The 19581-nt window shown below is 37.8% G+C and overlaps 1 protein-coding gene across 1 annotated transcript in view; it reads right to left on the bottom strand.

Moving 5' to 3' along the window:
* lsamp (limbic system associated membrane protein) overlaps positions 1–8708 on the bottom strand; it is an 84523-nt gene extending 75815 nt beyond the window's left edge. Inside the window, exons 1-4 of the mRNA XM_088012117.1 lie at positions 8680–8708; positions 8355–8579; positions 4020–4164; positions 2390–2477 (exon numbers count right to left, since the gene is read on the bottom strand). Of these exons, the coding sequence (XP_087868243.1) occupies positions 2390–2477; positions 4020–4164; positions 8355–8579; positions 8680–8708 (487 nt within the window). The remainder of the gene's footprint in view (positions 1–2389; positions 2478–4019; positions 4165–8354; positions 8580–8679) is intronic.
* Positions 8709–19581: the final 10873 nt, after the last annotated feature.

A 19581-nucleotide genomic window follows, 5' to 3' on the forward strand; every position in this document is an offset into this window, starting at 1 on the left:
GTCGCTGCATGCAAGGGTGCAAGTGTCGCTGCACACAAAGGGACATTCTTATCTTCTGAATGAAAGATTTGAGCTAAAGCGAGTGAATGGGTGGGCAAAACCGATGCGCTGAAGAAGCTGAATTTACATTTGTATTGGGTTGTTCATTAAGCATTTATTAGTTATTACGACAAATTAAGAGCTCTTCCATCTGCACCCTAAAGGCAGTTGTTTGCCTACATTTGTTCTCAATTTCTGAACCCAATTGTCCTTAATCAGCAAAACCATACTGAGCTAAAATAAAATAAAAGAAAAGTGTACACCCACATAGCAAGGAGCTGAGCACCGATGACTGCAGAATTAATAATCTTATTTAAAAGGTGAAACAAAGGACACAACGGCCGGGAATAAAAAAAAAAAAAGAAGAGAGAAATCAATTTTTGGCTTTAACTATTGCATTAGTTGTGATAAACGATCCTTCCTTCAGAAACTTTGGAAGTCAACACAGGACATTCAGATGATCAAGCACTGACTAATCGCATGCAATGGATTCTGGGAAGGACGGGCAGTTTTGCAGCCATGAATCCCAGAGGAGCAGCATCAATACAAGCACTGACCTTTGGAAATTTTATTAATGGATGAATTGATAAGCTCATAATAAAAGGAGAGAGTCTCTTCGTGGAGTTTTGTCTGAGGTGACATTATGCAGAAGTGCATTTATCCATCAGCCTGTTGTATTTAACTGGGCTTACTTTTCACTGGCCAACTCACACATGATCATTCAGGTGTGTATTATGTATGGCCAACTCATACATAATACACATCTGAATTAAAGGAACAAACCTCACTAATGATGGGAACGCATCTGGTTTGTCAAGTGTTTTCATAATTCAGAGGTGAAACTGAGATGCACTCCCCCACATGCGTCACCTCCATACAAAGGAGCTAAGCAACAAGTGCCACAAACTACAGTAACTGCTGCTTTGCAAAAGAAGGCACGGATACAATTACATTAGGAAAGATAATGAATCTGTCTGTTTTGACCTTGGTGCGGCATCAGATGTTCCTATTTCTCTCATTCATTTATGATTCCAAAGCAGACTGAAAGAAGAAAGGAAGAGGTAAATACTCTACAAAACTGCTCAGTTGCTTCAATCTGAGCAGTTTCTATTTGACGTATTTTTATACGTCAAATAAAAATATTTTTAATATAATAGTCAGTGTATCTTGATATTCGCATTTTCTCTAAAAGAACAAAGAGGTTACAGAGCATGTAGACAAAATAGACTACAGGGGATTCAATTTAAATTTGAGTCAGCATTTTTTTCTTTTTAGGACTGGCTTCAGTTCAGTATTTGATATTTTGGGTTTAAATATTGATCTTGTTATTGTTCATGAAAGCTTTATAATCAACACATTAAAATAATGCATGTTAACATGGACCCATGTGTCCTTCATCTAAAACAAATAATAATAATTAAAACATATATTGTGAAGTTGCTTTTCGTTGTATGGACTATCTACGAATTGATATTTCTATTAAAGATCTGGTACCGCATCGTCAGAGAACAAGGAGGAACATTTTTCAGGAAAATGCAGAACGTGGATGTGCTCTAGCCATTAAGCTTGTTTGCCTTTTATTTCCTCTTTGAGGAAGTCAATCGAGATGCAAAAACTGATTATGGTAAACGATTTCAAAAGTCACTGCCTACACCATCAACACTAGACTCGATACACGCTTCATAAAAATCCTCCTGAATTGCGCGAGGCCCGCTTTGAAGCCTTGACACAGAAGACACATCACTAGTGAAAACATAACAAAAAAAGAAGTGGATGCTTAAATTCATTACAATCATCTCTTGTCTCTTAGAAATTTAAAATCGTGTCTTGTTTCATAAGCGGAATGTATCATTACATCAACCAGTAGCTCTGGCCTGCATATAAAGATGGAATAGGAAAAAATCCCGAAGCACCTCTGATCACATCTTTCTGTCAGTTCTACTGCTTTCAGGACAAATACCTTCATGCTCTATGTTATATAAGACAAATGTTAAAAAGGCTTGTCAAGCGCACTTAGAAATCATTTGAAATGGCAAATGAAAAGAAGTGTACTGCTGTGGGCAGACAATTGTATCAAACTGCCTGTGTATTCTCACTGAGCACATTCTGAGATTTTACTGCTAACATCTTAGAACGACATGTTTCCACATTAAGGAATTGAAGAGTGGTAATGATGTCTGGTGCCTCTAAGAACACCGGCTAAGCTTGGGACTTTTGACACAGTTGAGATATGTCAGAGAACAATGTAAATTAAAAAAAGCAAGTTTTAAGATCATTTCCAGGTATATCTCGTCGGTAACCATGGGAAACCATGCGGTATGCACCTTGGGAGCAGGTGTTTGCAGCTTACCTTGTACGATGAGGTACACCTGTGAGGTCTTAGGCTGCTGCTTGGTTTGTATGGAGCAGGTATATGAGCCTTCATCATACACATCCACCTAAAGAGGAAGAAAGGGAAATTTTTATTGTCATATTCTTAAAAAAGTTGTATTTTGACATTCCTACAAAAAAAAAAAACTTTACAAACCTCTTAATGAATCTATTGCTTCATTATCACAGTTTTCCTCATACTTGCATTCTAAATCTTGGTTATTTAGAAGTTATTTTCAAAATTAAGTTATGATATACTTAAATTAACAGGGAAATCAGTCAGACTTCATAATTTTGGAAAAAGTGAAATAAGAACTTATTCCCACCGCTCATGCATTTTATCATATATGTTTGAAGTTTGCACCGTTTTGGAAACAGAGGTCTCGTAGTCATGCCTCTGTTTCCAGAAAGTCTGGTTCAACAACAAAATCAATAACCCTCTTCATGGTAGGGGTTTTCTCTGAGAAGACTGCCAACTTTTATGGAGGCAACAAAAACACAAACAAAAGCAAGCAAAAGTTGCCTTAAAAATGGTCTCTTAACTTTAAAGACTTTTAAAGATCATTGCTTTATTGTGGCTGAATGTGACCACAAATGGGAGTTATAACATAAACCTCTTTCTGCTTTTCTGCACTTTGTTTGACCGCTTCTATTTAATTTAACCTTCTTAATTCTGTGTATTGATTTGTTTGGACTATTCTGTTCAAATTTCACCTCCAGCCACAGAGAATACTATACTCAATACAAACTGCAGTCCCCAGTCAATGATTTGCTCTCATACTCTTTTGTTCGGTATTTTATGTTGGGTTAGATTAGGTTAAGCTCAACATCCTTCCTCTGACAAACAGAGTCTTACACACAGCATCAGCGAAAAAGAAGGACCAGAAACTACCCAAATGTTGCCAGAATTACTGTTTTAATAATATTTTTTTCTCATAATGGGTCTTTGCCCACCATGATGAATTACAGGCAGGCTGGATTTTCCCCAGAGAATTTGTAAATCTCTGGGTCTGATGTGGGTGTGTTAGGCTTCATCACTGCCATCAAACATTTCTCCTGACTTCATCCTCCTCATCAAACAAATCAACATGAATCTTAGCCTTATGAGCTCATATTAAAGAACAGGTCATGCTTTTCACTACTTTCTTACTTTACAATCTTTGGTGGACACTGCATTATGTACTTATGCCTGGGTTTAATGTTTCATTCCCAACATTATCAGTCTTTGGCAACTTTAAGCTGTGTCCTTGGCTTGCTTGCACTCAGTTTTTTTTTTCCCCCCACAAATTTCTTGACTTGTGGAAATGAATATAATTATGACTGCCAAGCCTGAAAATGGAAAAAAAAAGAAAAAAAAAAGGATAAAATATGCCTTTTGATCCTTGTGACAAGGAAGATTCAATCAGTAAGCCACAACTTCCTTTTTCTATGGGGTATTAACATAGCATGACAGACTGGCTATCCTTCAAGAAGGAAAAGACTGGAGAACATGTCTATCTTTCTGATAGACATTAAAAAACTAAATTTTCAGTGTTAAACTATTTATGGCACATATTTTCTTCTTCTCATCATCATGTGCTCAGATGTGATACTGCAGCGGTCAACATTACCTTTTGTATGCGTAGGCTGTACTCCAGTTGCCCTTTAGTCACCAGGTCTACTCTGGGGTCCAGGGACCACTTGTCCTCACCAGCAAAAATAATGTTGGATCGATTGAGCCAGGCCACCTTGGAGACTTTGTCATCAACATAACACCTGCAAACACAGACGAAGAGAACGCCACATAAGCTGTTGGGGGAGAGAAACAAAACACCCCAGCTCACCTTTTAATGAATACAAACAGAAGAGAAATCATATTAGAAAAATGACATGTATGATGAATGAAAACAAGGGATTTTTGAGATATAAATGGAGGTGCCTAAATAGAGATCAGTGACAGAATAGTGGTTTTGCAATCAGAAGGCTGTGGGTTTGATTCCAGCTTCCTCCTGTCAAGTGGTAATGTGCTCCTGGGAAAGGCTCTCAACCCCAAGTTGACTACCAATTTTCGAACATGTGTACATTTGTGAGCACAAATGAGTGAATGTGTTCGTACTATAAAGAACTTTAGGTGGTCAGTATGACTGAAAAGGCCTCTTTTTTTTTTTTTCTAATGTTGCTCCCTTGCCCCCACCCAGAAGAGCTGCACACCCGGAGTGGGACAGGGGGATGAGGGGGATTGATTCAGTGGGTCTAAATGCATACACTGTTTTTTAAAACCCTCTTCACGCCTCCTACCATGTCTCAATTACAGGCTACTTTGCATCGGTCTATCACCTAAAATCCAATAAACTACATCAAAATTTGTAAGTGTTCTCTTTTGCAGTCCTTCTCGACTTGTCCTTCTCCTATAAGCCATCTCTTTGTGATAAACACATCCTCTTTAACAGCAAGCCTCTTTCTCTGATCATAAAAAAAGACTCTCCTGTCATTGTGGAGCTTAATGCCAGGTAAGCTTACGCTAAGACATCTCACACATGAAGTGAAGGAGCTGAGCATCTTCCTAATGAATAAATGTAAATGTAAGAGGATGTCAGAGTAACTGAGAATGGATATAAGCTGTAATGCAAGCTGACAATAGATGTACCACATTTGTAAATTCATGCAACTCTCCGAGCCTTGGTTAAGCGCTCTACTTTGGATTGGCCTACGAGGGATTAGATTAGCGATGCAGAGCGTTGAGGCAGTTGACCTCCAGTGATGCTCAAATGTGACAGTTCAGTCACCCCAGTGTGTGACCCAGTGGGAGGTGAATGTCAGATCTTTGATGGCTTTTACTTGCAGCTCGAATCCCTGCTGATGCGCCTTCCCTTTATGTGGAACTGTGATAGCTGTCTGTAGTTATCGACTGTCTAACATATAACTCCCACTTTCCTCATCCACAAGCACTTATCCATTTTAGTTTCAAAAATCTTCAGGGGTCTAATTAAAAGAGCAGCATGCTAAACTGATTCAGACAGTTTCCTATATGCACGGGGCTTGAGGAAGAACCCTTTCCCCCAAAACCATCCATAATCCAGAGGAAACGTCTGGAGGAGATAATGGAGTCTGACTCAACCGTCTCAAAAACGGAGCATCGATTAGTTTATGATTCAGTTTCCTTGTTTTCGTTAAAAGTTTTGAGCCTTGTTGACTCAAAATCGTTCACGGATGACGCAACCTTGCAGTGTAGGTTTCATTCAAATCATCGGCACCGTATATCCTGAAAAAAAAATCTGCACTGGTTTCAGCCACTGAGATGACTCTGCTCAGAGTTGGAACTAACTCTGAGCAGAATAAAGAAGAAAGAGATCAGGGCTTATCTGCTTTAGCATCTTTGAACAAGACTACCTCATCACAAACGTATGTGGGTATACAGAAACATCTGCAGGTATCCTCCCTTCTGTGAAAGCCTTTTCAGTCTGACAAACACAAAAGGCTTCAGACAAGTAATGCTGTTGAGTGTTCAACGAGCCTTACTTTTTAAGGAGTTAATGTTCTACAACCCTTATACAACCCGAAGGCAGACATTGACAAACTGAGAAGCTTTTTTGTGTTCTCAGGAAGGCAGGAAACTCTCTGGGGTGATAGAATGGTTGCATTTGGCTTTGTTTTCTCTTCACTTGTTTTCTCTTCGTCGCCGATTAGCTTCAGTTTCTGTATATAAAGTGACGAGTGGGAAAACATATTACATATGTCATAAAAAAAAGTCTGATTCTGATACAATCACATGAACTCTATGTCAATCTTAATTAGAATATGTTAAAGTCAGTTGATCAAACGCTGCAATGATCTATCCAAGGAAGCACAGCTGATTGTATCGAGTCAGTTTGCAGCAATCCCTCATACTTAGCAAACATTTAGTGAAAGTGGAGAGAAATGACTCTTTTCACAGTTTGCCTAAAACCTCCTTAAAGTTCATCCCAGTAGACAAGATTTTTATTCCTGCACACAACATATCAAACATAGGTAGCATCCAAATTTAACCTGAACGAACAAATAAGTTGAAAGTAAGGCTGTTACCAAATTGAAATATATGTATGTGGGTTTATTTTAACCTTTCAGTCACTTTATTATCTTTTTAGATATGAGACAGTCACTTTTTTGTTTAAATTAAGCTTGCTGAGATAGATGCATAATTTTTACTCTGTTAACTGTCAATGGTGGGATTGATGTCTAAAAGCTTAAAGTTTTTTTGGGATGACAATAAACATTTATGCTAGAAAAAGATCCAGTGTCCATGATGGGCCCTTTAGCCTCATCTTTAGGAACAACTTTAGTTAGATGTGCTTGGTTTGTCTTTTTAGAAAACTCTGGAGATCTTTTTCTATTGACTGGAGAATTTTTTTTTTTTTCCTATTTTTCACACAACGCACTTTGGCTTTGTGAATTTAAATATTTACTTAATTTCCCAATATGTTCCCAATCTCAGTTTTAATTTTATGTTCCAAATGTCTACAGTGTTGTAACCAGTGGCTTTCAAAGATATGAAAGACAGACAGATAGTTGATAAATAATTTACTACTAGAGTGTTTGTCCATATGGTGCTTTTATCTGGCAGAAAAGTCCTGGCATCAGGATGCAGACTTTTTTTTTTTTTTTTTTTTTTTTACTTTTTAAAGAAGTTATCCAACAGGTCAGTATTTTATTTGTCTCTAAGACAACACTATCTTCACAAAAAGCAGCCTTTCTTCGTATCATATCCTATCTTATCAGTTTATACACTATCCGCATGTGAAACCAAATTCCCAATATTGGTCAATAAATCTGATTCAGATTATTTGTGTTCTCATTACGTTTGATTACCAATAAATATGCACAATTCATAGCAAATTTCTTCAACAATTGGATCAATTTAGGACGGAACTATCATCCTCGTCACAGTTAATTTCAACTAAATATATATTTTTAACTATGCAGTCTACTTTCTCTTCACTTCAAAAACTGCTGATATAGAACAAAGTCAAAGCCGATTAAAAACTATTTCACTTTCGGAGAACTATACTGTAATGTTCCTCCTAAAACATTTTCCTGTTTATATGCTTTCTTCATTATTACCTTTGTAAAACACAACTTCTCCCCAAATCCCATTGATGTAATTGTTTTCTTGTTCACCAAGGCTGCCTCACATCCTGGTCCTTGTCGCTGCTTTCAACAGGTTTCTTCTCAACTATTTCCTGCTCATCAGTTTTCCAGAGCAGAGGTGAAAAGCACATTGCTGAAATCAAATGTGCAATTCATTGATCGACGTTTTCCCCATCTCTCCTTCGACTTGGCCTTTGCTTTCTCTTTCTTTTGCAGAATTGTTCATGCCGAGTCCGTGCTACTCTCAGCTCAGTCTGCACAGCACTCCCAGTAGCAACCATTTTCTGTTCTCGCTAATGAGCCCCTGGCCGTGAGGTGGAGAGTATCCCATCACTCGTCAAAGCCGTCTGCCTGTAGCTCTCACTTCTGCTCAGCAGAGAAGCTGTCAAAGTGGGTCTTTCCTTGGTTGTCCTAAAGTCGTAGACTAAAAAACAAACAGTGCACCTGTCTTTGGTTGGTTTCATTGCTAACATATTCAGCTCATCTTTCCCATGGAACTCAATGTCACTGAAACAGAATCCCACAGTTGAACAGAAAAGGAAATGCATCCCAATACCGATGTTCAGGCTTTAGTATAATTTAGTATCTTAGCTAGGTAATCTAGTTTGACAATATTCATCTGTTTGTTTGTTTTTTTTTGGCAAACAGATAGAGTGTCTCCATCTGTAAAGTCCACCTTATGATCTGCAAAACAACCCCAGAGTTTCCATTGTCATGTAATTTCAGCCAAATGTTTTGCAAATTAATTTTATTTTAAAGCTGTCGAGCGACAGACCCCACAGAGATCAGTGCAAGGTTTTGGAAGAATGTTTCGGTGATGGATGCCTCGGCTTCTGGCTCACCGGGAGCTTTGTTGATAGATGCTCTGCTGCGGTATATTATAGTCTTTTTCTGGCGCAGTGTGCAGTGTCAATATGAGCTGGCCAATAGGCTGTGGCTGACAGGGGACTGTGTGGGCTGACAGATGCCTGGGCCAGAGCTGCTGAGTTGGGCTTGTGTTGACAGGAGAGCTGGGCGGGACGGAACCCTGCTCCGGGGCTAGCCGTGGGGGAGGACCAGAGAGCATGCTGGAGCCGGAGAGTGAAAGTGTAATGAGATGAACGATGTGCCAAGACTGACAGAGGAGCCACACCACCCACTGTAGCATCAATACCCAACTCTCCTCACCTGACCTCATCTTTTTCTCCTCTTCTCATGTCTCTGACATTTCTCACCCGTTAACAAAACAATTTTCATCCTCTTTTTCCTTATAATTCTGATATCTTTTTCCACCCCCATAGTATTTTAAAATCTATGCCTACTGATCCCTTCCTTCCTTCCTTACACCTCATATTGACTGGAGGTTCTGTGTCACAAAGGGTTTCTTCACTGGGAGCATTTTTGCCACTTGAACTCGCTGGAGGTGAATTGACTGCGATGTCTTTGGTGTCTGTAGGCTAATTTATGTGTGTGTTTTCTCACCTTGCAAGTCCCATTTTTCTATATATTTTTTTTAATATTTGTGTCATAAATAATCAAGAAATTCACTTTGATCCCTGGATTATTTGCTGTGAGCTTCTCTTATTTGGACTTATACTGAATGAAGATGTCAAGAGTTATCACCAGAACTTTGCAAAAATAAAAAAAGTCCAGAATCTTCAAAATAAACTACAAAATTTAAAATAATTAATTAATCCAAGCAGCAAAATGACAGTGCTGCAAATGTATCGAGACAAATGGAAGAACATGAATTAATTATTGTAAAGCCTCTTAAAAAAAATAAATAAATATAAATATATATATATATATATATAATATGACAAAATATACTTTAATAAGATTGAAACTCAGAAGCAGTGACATTTCAAATACATACAAATCTAAGAGTGAATGATACTGTACAATACTTCCACCTCTACCACTATATGTTTACTAGTTTGTCTTGAATGACCTTATTAAGCAAAGCAGTGGCAATGTTACACAACATTGAAATTGAAATATACTGCTCAAAAAAAATAAAGGGAACATTTCACTTTGTGTGTGTGGCTCCAAATCCAGGCCTCCATTGGTTAATAAATTTGATTTCCATTGATGATTTTTGTGTGATTTTGTTGTCAGCACATTCAACTTTGTACAGAACAAAGTATTCAATGAGAATATTTCATTCATTCAGATCTAGGATGTGTTATTTGAGTGTTCCCTTTAGTTTTTTGAGCAGTGTATATAACAACAAACAAAACCAAATATTAAATATATTTATCCTGTACACAGATGTTAGCTTGTGTGGCTGTTGTGTTAATTGACAATAAAGCAGGTAGAATCTATGTAATGAAATTGTAAATTGGAGTCGACACGAGTGGCAAACAACAATTAATTATCTTGATTTCCACAGTGGAAAGTACTTAAAGCTTGCCTGTGAAATTGTGTTTGTTGGTTTAATGAAGTGTTTAAGGAGAGAAATTTTTGGGGGAAACAAACCAAATCCTTTTATTGAGAGACATTTCAAATAAATGCACAAAAGGATGGCCATCACTCCCACCTACAACAGTTTTCCCATCAGCTGAAATTGCCTATTGTCTGTCATTATCGAAATATAAGAATCTTTTGCACAAGTTGCATGCTATGTATAAAAGAACAACTGAGCTTGCTGTACAAACCCAGAGCATACATGAGCACTTTTTTTTATTTCTAAACATTGAAGTTAAGAGCACTATGAATGAGGAATCTCTAAATAATCATGTAAAAGAGTAAACAAAAAAAGTACATAAAAGGTTTTATCTGAAAAATCAAGTCCTACAAAAAGGTCCTTTTCTGCTCTTGTCAAATGACTTTAGTCAACATTTCTTGCTCAGGCGATGTTACAATCTATAAACTTCCCATGCCTCCATACATTACAAAATGTCATAATTTAAGTATACATTAAAGTGCGTAGTTTTTAATTGGAGATGGACAACACTCAGTTGAAGTATATTTCTAACCATTATTCTTCACAAAATCTCTTTAATAGGTTCAGAGACTCACTGATGTTCTCTTCTTTTCAGCTCATCCCTTTCTACAGGATTTAGGGCTGAGACTTGAGCTGATAGATGACTGATTTTATGTGAGATTAACATTTAATGTGCTGATTTGTCATTTGTTGTGTATTTTTCTCCTGTTAAAATGCACTAACTCACCCCAAAAACACTTGCACACAGTTAAAAAACAAACAAACAAACAAACAAAAAAAATCAAGAGATGAACCTTTTTCAGTTTACTGGTCAACTCCACTATTTCCCTGAAAACTCAGAATAATCTACAGGGGCACATCTTATTTTTATGCTGGGAAAACAGAATATCACAGACAATTAACAGGAAGTTCTTAGCAACTGTGATGAATACAAAAAAAAAAAAAAAGAAAGAAAGAAAAACTAACTTTACTTTAAGCCCATTCAGCTAAGGTTGGATGTTATTTTCCCTTTGCCGCAGCACATATATAGAACTCCATCTATTGATTGTTTTTGTCCTTTTTCAAATTCTGTTGATAGCCACAAACAACCAAATAATTCCCTCAGCATGAAACTCCTCCATTTTGGTTTGCATGTTTCAGTGCTCAGGGCAAGCTGTTAATCAGCACTACACTGATTGTTTTGAGACTTAGCCTGTTCAACCACAGGGGAGAATATTATTAATCAAAAACAACTACAAACCAGTCATTATATTGTATGAGCTATTCATGTTTCAGATGTAAGCTTACCGCAATGCCTTTGTGTGGACTAAGTTGAATATATACATATATATATTTATATATATTTATTTTGTTGTGCTTAGTAAAGTTTTTAAAGTTTCTACCAAGTTGTGCATTCACAACATTTTAAAGTTAACTCCTGTGCATAAGTGTGGAATATGTGTGTTTATTTACACACTTATCCCTCTGAGAGACTTTTGTTGATTTTTGACTTTTCGGAGTTGGTTAAATCTCTTTTTCGGCCCCGATTTTGTGCAAAAAAAGAAGCTGCCTAATAATTATACACACCTTGATAGAGTGCTGACCTCCTTAGACCACAGCCTTCCCTTTCTCATTACACATCAGCTGCTATGAATAAATCCATTAAGCATTCAAGTTGATCCAGCTTGGAGTTAGAAAGCATGCCTCCAAAATAACATGGTCAAACTACTCACTTGCCTAATAATTGTGCACACAGAGTACAAGTCAAGGTTGAAGGAGGCCTGATGTTTGAATTACATATGTAAACTCTGTCATTCTTCCACTTTTATTTTTTTTTTTCCTTTTCCTGCATTGTGTTTTCGTGCAAGGTAGGATTATGAGGGAGAAGGGGTCGAACGTAACGAGCCAGTGACAGATGGTGCCTCATTGAGATGTAGGCAGGAGGATGTATGGCGAGGGCAGCTTGCTACTATTAAATCTCAGGAGATGTACTGTGCTTCCTGCCTCAGACATATTTTCTCCCTTTGTCACTCTTATTCTTCTAAGTTATCCTTTTTTTACCTTTTCATACACGCCTTGTCTGTTTTTGCTCTCTTTCCCGGGTCTTCAATATTCATCCTTGCCACATAATTTCTTTCAATTGCCACAGTCTCTCTCTTCGGTCCCATTCTTACCTCATTCCCTTTTTTTTTTTTTCTTTTTAGCTCACTCCCTGCTCTCCAGTTTAAAGTTGCTTTGACCATATAGCATTACCGTAACAGTGTTTGTGGAAGATGGACAAAGTAATGATAGATAAAACGTCACCTCCTTTTTGCACCTATGTTTTTGTTGATGTCTATATCCAGGGTGGTTTTCATCTTGCTGAATGAAGGCATGAACAGCATAGTTATTATTGCTGCAATGTGAGCGACTTGCCTCTCACAGGTGCAGATTACACACATTAATCTGCAATTACTGGCTATAGAGTCAAAACCTTTTCAGCTCTTTGCCGTCTTTATTCTGTTTTGACATCTCAACACGCAACTTCCTTTTATTTTTGTAGGATGTCACATAAGGGCTTGTATCTAAGCCTGACACTGTGAAATGACTGCCTCGTTTCTCTGCTCTCCATATTTTTCTCCTATGTGATCCATCAGAGTGTTCTGCTTTGGTGCATTAAAGCTACAAAGAGGTGAATCACTTGATTATGCAGTGCCAAAGAAGGAGAGCAGAGGAGGGGAGGCAAAAAACGATGCTTTTATAAACAGATAAAATACCCCAGACCTGGCTGCTTCATGTAGTCTGGAGGTGCTGAACATTTAGAATAACTTCTGTCTAGAATAGAAGAGGCTTATTTTGGTTTTGTTGGCCAAGTTTTCCTTTCATACTTCCAGGAAATGTTCACGTTAAAGAATCACAAGCCAGGCCTGTGCTAGAGCTAAATGAAATTCCATGCACATCTAGAGGAGCTCTAGTAGAATTCAGAAAATCATAGAGAAATAAGCCAAGAGATTTGCTGTCTTTTATGACTTATAGGCAGCTTCATCTCACCCAACTGTAATGGTTATTTGTGATTCAGGGGACAGTTTTTTTTTCATGACTTTTCCATGCTAGTGACTACATATTTTTTATTTTTTTTTGTTCCTTGTTGGCTAATTTTCAAAACTTTCAAGCTTCCCGTTTGATGTTATTTGGCTCTATAACTGCAACATTTGTAAGCAGGCTCTGCAGGTTAGCCAGCTCTGCTGCCAGAGTCAAAAGATCAAATATGACTGACAGATGCTGTGTCAAATGAGAAGGTCACATAGGTCTTCTGTGATTTGCTGCAAGGGTTGGCAGAGCTAACAGAAATGCCAAAGAGGAAGGGGGAGACATACAAAGTGGACAGCTACTCATCTTTTTTATGCAGAAACCTCCAGGCTAATGGGAATACTGGATATATAATTTAAATAAATCTGTACTGAGCCTGGGTAATGCACTTCAATCACTTAATATGTCAAGAAAGCACTTTCTGAACTTGTCCTTATAATCAGTTAGCTTGCCTTGTCTCACATGTCAGAATAGGGACATAACAGTGAGTGTGTTCAATTAATAAACACTGCTTTTGATTTTGCTAAAATACCCAAAGGCTACGAGCCCAATATCACCAGTTTTTATAACAGTAACTGTGTTTTTTATTTATTTATTTATTTATTTTTAACTAACTGTTGTTGCGCAGCCCCCCCCCCCTCCTTCTCTCTCCCTCTACTTCCCCTTCTGAGAGGAGGGAGATGTGCTCCCAGCTCTCCGTCTAACGGGTCCGAGAAGCCTCTAACTCCTGATATTACTACAGATGAGAATATAGAGGACATTCTGTTTAAGCTGGGCGCGAGAAAGACTAGCCTGGTTTCTGACGACCCCCATCCAGATGTCCCACCCTTTTTCACTCTGTGAATTAGCCAGATCGAGCAGCCTGCAATCAGCTAGTTTCACAGAGCACACCTGTTAATGGTCGCTCTTTCTCTTTATTACAACTTGCACTTGTTACTGAACCAAGTAGGTTTTAGTGACTCGGGCGAGTCCCAAGGGTGTTGTTTTGGCTAAAAGCAACCTATAAAACATTTTCCACTTTTCCTCCCAGAATCAAACTTCACAGCTATTTTACAACCATCAAAGAACTTTAAGGTGACTCATTAATTGAATGTCCACAACATCTTTTAGATTTCCTTAATGCCAATTATTTTATTAGTAGGGCAATTTTGCAAGGTCAGTACAGCTTAATTCAGTAGCAGAAGTAATCAAATAAGTAAAATTAATAATCTAGCCTATCTTTCCCTAATGCTGACAGTGTCAACTAAAAAAGGGAAACTTTGAGAGATGGATGGAGTTTGGCATTTTGAACCCCAGAACTGGCCTGATGAAGAAGAAGGTGTTGCAGCAGCAGGAGGCTCCCAGTACAGGAAGAATACTGACATAGAGCAGCAGGTCCAGGGCCTCAGGGTGACTTCCTCATGCGCGTAGCTGTCCTCAGCTTCTTGTCTTGCAGCTCTGTAGCTCCTTTCTCCTCGTCTCACGATCTTTCTGGTCCATCGTGAAGTAGACCAGCTGGTCTCATGGAAGGAACACACCAGTTCTTCCTCTTTGCCTTTGTCTTTATCTTCATCTTTTCCTTGGTCTTTGGGGTCTGAACCCAGCTGGTGAGAGAAGGGCAATTTGAAGCCACATGTTGCAGGGCTAACGGGTTGGTCCCCATGTGCAGAGCAGTCTTTGGCTCTGTGGCTCCGGCTCTTCTTCAGCTGCAGAGTTCTTTGTCCATCTCGATCTTGGCTCGAAGCTGCCTGAAGGATCCAACCAAAGATTCCTCTTTTGCACTCACCTTATAAAGGGTTTATCCACCCTTTTGGTGCATTTGCATTGGCTAGCTTTGTTGCTGTGCCTGTTTCAATGGCTGACTGCTTGGACCGCTGATCTCATATCCGTCACCGTCTTGGAGACATGATGTCTGTTCTAATGACCCAGGGTTGCTCAACAGTCCTCTTGTGTCTAACCTTTTCTTAGGAAAGTTGAAGTTCAGCAATAAGGCCTTGGTCATCTCTGCTCTCCTATCAGTTCCTCTTTTCCCCTGACCTTTCACCTACCATCTACCTCCAACACATCATCAGTGACCTTTAGTTACAGTTACAAATTTTACACCATTTCAAGTTCAATGTCAAAATCACATTTATAACCTTTTAGTTTCTCTGATTTAGCATTCATTTATAATTTTATAATAACCATTACTTATTAGTTACTCTTATTATAATCATGATGTGAGTTATTACAGACATTTCTGAAAAGAAACCAAGAATAATTCATTATTCTAATTATTTGATACCATAGTTGCAGTCACTTCTTCCACCTGTAAGTACTTCCACAAGTGTAAGAGTAAGTGCAAATATTCTTATGATCAAACCAACATCAACCACTGGTTAAACCAATATTAATTATTGGCTTAATTATAAGTTATTATTAATTCAAGTATTTTACTCTGGGTTTTATCCAATTACTCAAAATGTTTAGATTTTATTCTTTAAACCTTTAATGCCTTTAAATGAGTACTCTGAACTATTTTTAAACACTCCAGGCTGGAAACTTCCTCTTTCTTCAGGAAACCTGCTCTTCCTGTTCCATGACTCTCTTTCTGCCGGACTATGATTTTTTACGATTAAATAGAAAAAAGTAGAATTAAAGCAACATTTGCAGGACACAATAACAACACACACAACCAGATTAATTTTATACAGTCTGACTCTACTGTTGGGTCTTGATGTCACCTGTGTAATCAGTTTTAAAGATAAATTTATTTATTGTTATTATTAAACTAAAATCTCCAGCATGGGGAAGTGGGATGAGCTCGACTTTTCTCGACATAAGAAAAGTTGGAATATGGTCTAAATGTTTTTCTGCTTTAAATATGTAAATTAGTTTAGGATTTGCTTACTTGAACTTTTGGCTCATTTAAAATAGAAAACTTCCTTGCATTTTAGTTTTTGTGATTCAGTTAATTTGCGTTCTCATTTAATTCTCGTTATCCTCATCGTCGTCTCTTGATACTCACAGGTCCCATCTCCTCAAGCTCACCTCAAAAGCTTTGTCATGTTTTTCAGACTCCAATCAACAGACTGCTTAGTGTGATGCCAGTAGCTCCACCCTAACAGGGCATTCACACCAAACACGTTGCATGTGTTAACGCGTCCAAATTCGACTTGTGTGCACTTTGAATGCAGATGCTCGATGGTGTGTTCACACCCCAAATGTGTTTTGAACATCAGGCACATTTGGTTTACATTCAGAGTCTATGTGGAGGCTCATCAGATGCGTCAAAATCACTCTAAATCACATTGACCCATGTCATACTGCTCAGATGGAACGAAGCAGTAGGCTCCCTCAAAGTGATAGAAACTACTTACCAACATTTTGATAATGTGTTGATTTGTTATGAGGGGATCTCAAGAAAGAAAGAAATACCTGTCCTTAAATAGTCAACATCTGGACATCAGTCTTTCTTATTTATTTGAAGAAGTCATTCTCCCACGAAGATAGGCCCAACTTCTAGCCTTTGTTGTCTATATCAATAGTATGACCACAATACCAGAAGAGCGTTATCGTAGTTATTTGCATGGGTTGTGATCATTATTCGTCTTCCAACAAATCCATTTACACATGGACTCCCACTAATGTTTAACAGTAATTTCAAAGTACTTAGCACCAGGGATAACTTATTTTCAAGTGCTCCCTTGAGTCTCATCAAGGTTTTCTAATGCTAACACCTTTAGCATGCTACTGAGAACATCAGAGCAAAAGGGTTGAATCAGCTCAAGGCTGTTTTCTAAAATATGTTTTTTAATCATCCATTTCATGCTGAGTTTGCACCTGTTCATAGAAACCCAGGAAAACGTGTGCAGTTAATGTTAATCCCCTGTTCCACGGTGTTCTAGCAAATGCTTTTGGGCTGACGGAGACCCTTTCATACTCCCTTGATCTAGACCACAAAGCGAGATGATAATGAAGTGAAAATGTATTGATTCATTGATCTGGTCATTAGATTATGCAGGCAGTAAGGCACAGGCCCCAGCAGCCCCATTAGGCTGTGCCACAAAACTCATTGCCTCAAGATAATGACACGATAGGAACATAATTTAGGATCAGCAGGGGACTCACAGATGACTGCAAATAAATTCCAATCATATCTTTGACTTAAATTATTGTTAAATTATATGGTAGAGTGGTACAAGGTAAACAAACACAAGGTTCGTCTTCATAGCACACCGTGCTTTCTGCTACAGAAAAGCAAAGGTGAAAGAACCACAGAGAGTAAAAGTATTTATTATTACACTGCATGACTAATCTCCAATAAATTAAATCCTGGGAATTGTTTGTGTGAAAATTGTACTCAACGCTTAAACTGGAGAGTAACTCACAGGGTATAAATTTATAAGGTCAACAGTCGAGCTAGAAGATGCTCCAAGCAAAACAAACAAAAAAAAAAAAAAACAACAAAAAAAGATATCATATATGTCATCCTCTAGTCAATAGGTAAGGGATTGCATGAGTAGTTCTGCAACTCTGCAAGCAAAGATTGCCACTGTGTCATCATCATGGGTAAAGCGCTTGGTGTGAACTGAACTCGGTACCATTGAGACTCCACCGTGTGAAAGAAGGATCTAATGGCAGCAATGATAAAAGCAGGTATGGTTCTACATAAAGAGAAAGAGCTTCAGCGTTAACATTATCTCTTTCAAAATGGAACAACTTCTGTCCCGTAGAAAAGAAGATCATTTCTTTTCAGCAATTCTTTGTCACTGGAGCATTCAAAGCATGTTGAAATGTGATGATTTTCATTCAGTTATATAAACTAGGATTCAAGCAGATATACATAAGGAGCGAGCAGCCTGTGAAGACAAATATCTTCTTTGGTGAATTATTTATTCAATTTGTTTTAACTAACCTAAAGTCATATTTGACGTTATATCTTATACTAGAAAGTCATAGTTGTGTGTTGCTCCGCAATATCAATTTTGGAGAAACACTAGATATTCTGTTCTATCGTTAATTTGCATGTTTAACTACCCTTTTCCATGGGCCAAACTGATTTTTACCATGATAAAAATTTAGTTATTACTGAGATTTTCCCATGATTATGCTAATTTATCCAAGTGATACATCCAAAAGCCGTTGACTAAATAACTTGGTGTGGAGTAGTTTATTGAACGACATAGGTTAGGATAAGAAAGGAATTGGTACAAAAGGAGACAATGCAAAAGCAGAAAATCTGGTTAGCCTTTAAAATTTTGCAAACTATACAAATATACAAAATGATGATGTAACAATTTATCACATGGAATATGATAAGAATTCTAGAAAAGGTAATATTATCTTCACTTAAACAAATGTTAATGGACTTTGTCAATAAATTTTGATGAACTTTTGAAGTGACCAAAGCAATTATGTCAATGTAGCCTAAAATTTATTCAGTGTTCTTACAGCTTAAAGTTATTGTTTCAAAATGTAGGAGAACGATAGGGGAAAGGGGAGAGCAAGTGATTTTTTAAAAATTATTTTCCCCTCAGAATAACTTTCCCAGCAGATAATGCCAAGCAGCTCTGACAAGAGAAAGGGATGGAAGAAGACAGAGAAAAGTGTCTGCAGGCTTAGAAACATCTTTACTTTTACTCTTCTTTTACTTTTATAGCTACGGGGAAGAGACAAAAAATCTTAAAGCTAATAATCGTGCTGAAATACTCAACTGACATTAGAAAATCAATGAGCAGAGGAATGTAATTTCATCACAGCGGTGGTTTAATAAACAAAGAAACTATGCCCCTGTGGTAAAACTCCGACTCTGTGAAGAAGGAAATTAGCCTCCGGCAGAAGTGACGATAAGGAAGGTTGTTTAAAGCAAAATGCCACACATTGTTTGCCTCTTTATATAGTCCTCCTTAAGGCAACAAGACGACTCAACTTCTCACAACACACAGTGAGGAAATGCTGTGTATTAGCTGCAGAGTAAACCTGCATGTTGTGTCAGATTCCTTGCTGTGCTATTGTATCGTCTATCTGAGGCAGTGAAAATGTTTACACTCCTGCAAAAGTTAGAGTAAGGCTCCATTAATTTTAGAGTCTGCTCTTCCAGAATTTGAGGCTTTGTAATGTAAGCTCAATTAAGCTGAATACATTATTTTACTGGCTGGCTAATATATGAGACAAAAACAAGAGTAATTTGTACCACATTTTATGTTGCAGCCCAAAAGTTTTATAGAGACAGCAATATCAACACTAATTAATTGCATAGCTGTAAAATTAAAATAAATAATACCTGTCCATCAAATGACAACCGGTCTGTGGTTTGTGAAGTACTGTGAGGCTAAAGGCAGATAAGACTGATCCCAGGTCAGATTTCCTTAAAGCTGTTTTTGAATTTTCAAATGGAAAGTAACTGTTTTTTTGATTGCTATAAAATGGCACACTACTCCAGCGGTTTTTAAAAATGTGATCTAAAAATAAAGTTGATTGATTGATATGAGTCTGAAATATATAATACCTCCCGCCGCTTTTGTTGTCTAAAGTGCTAAGCACATCCCCAGCTAACTCCCCACTTTTAGAGATCAACACTTAACCAACTATGTATCTAATGGGCACTGAGATTCCTAAACCAGCTGAGTTTTACT

Source organism: Poecilia mexicana, unplaced genomic scaffold (genome assembly GCF_051168715.1).
Source record: "Poecilia mexicana isolate PSO_F unplaced genomic scaffold, ASM5116871v1 scaffold_13, whole genome shotgun sequence".
Taxonomy (NCBI): Eukaryota; Metazoa; Chordata; class Actinopteri; order Cyprinodontiformes; family Poeciliidae; genus Poecilia; species Poecilia mexicana.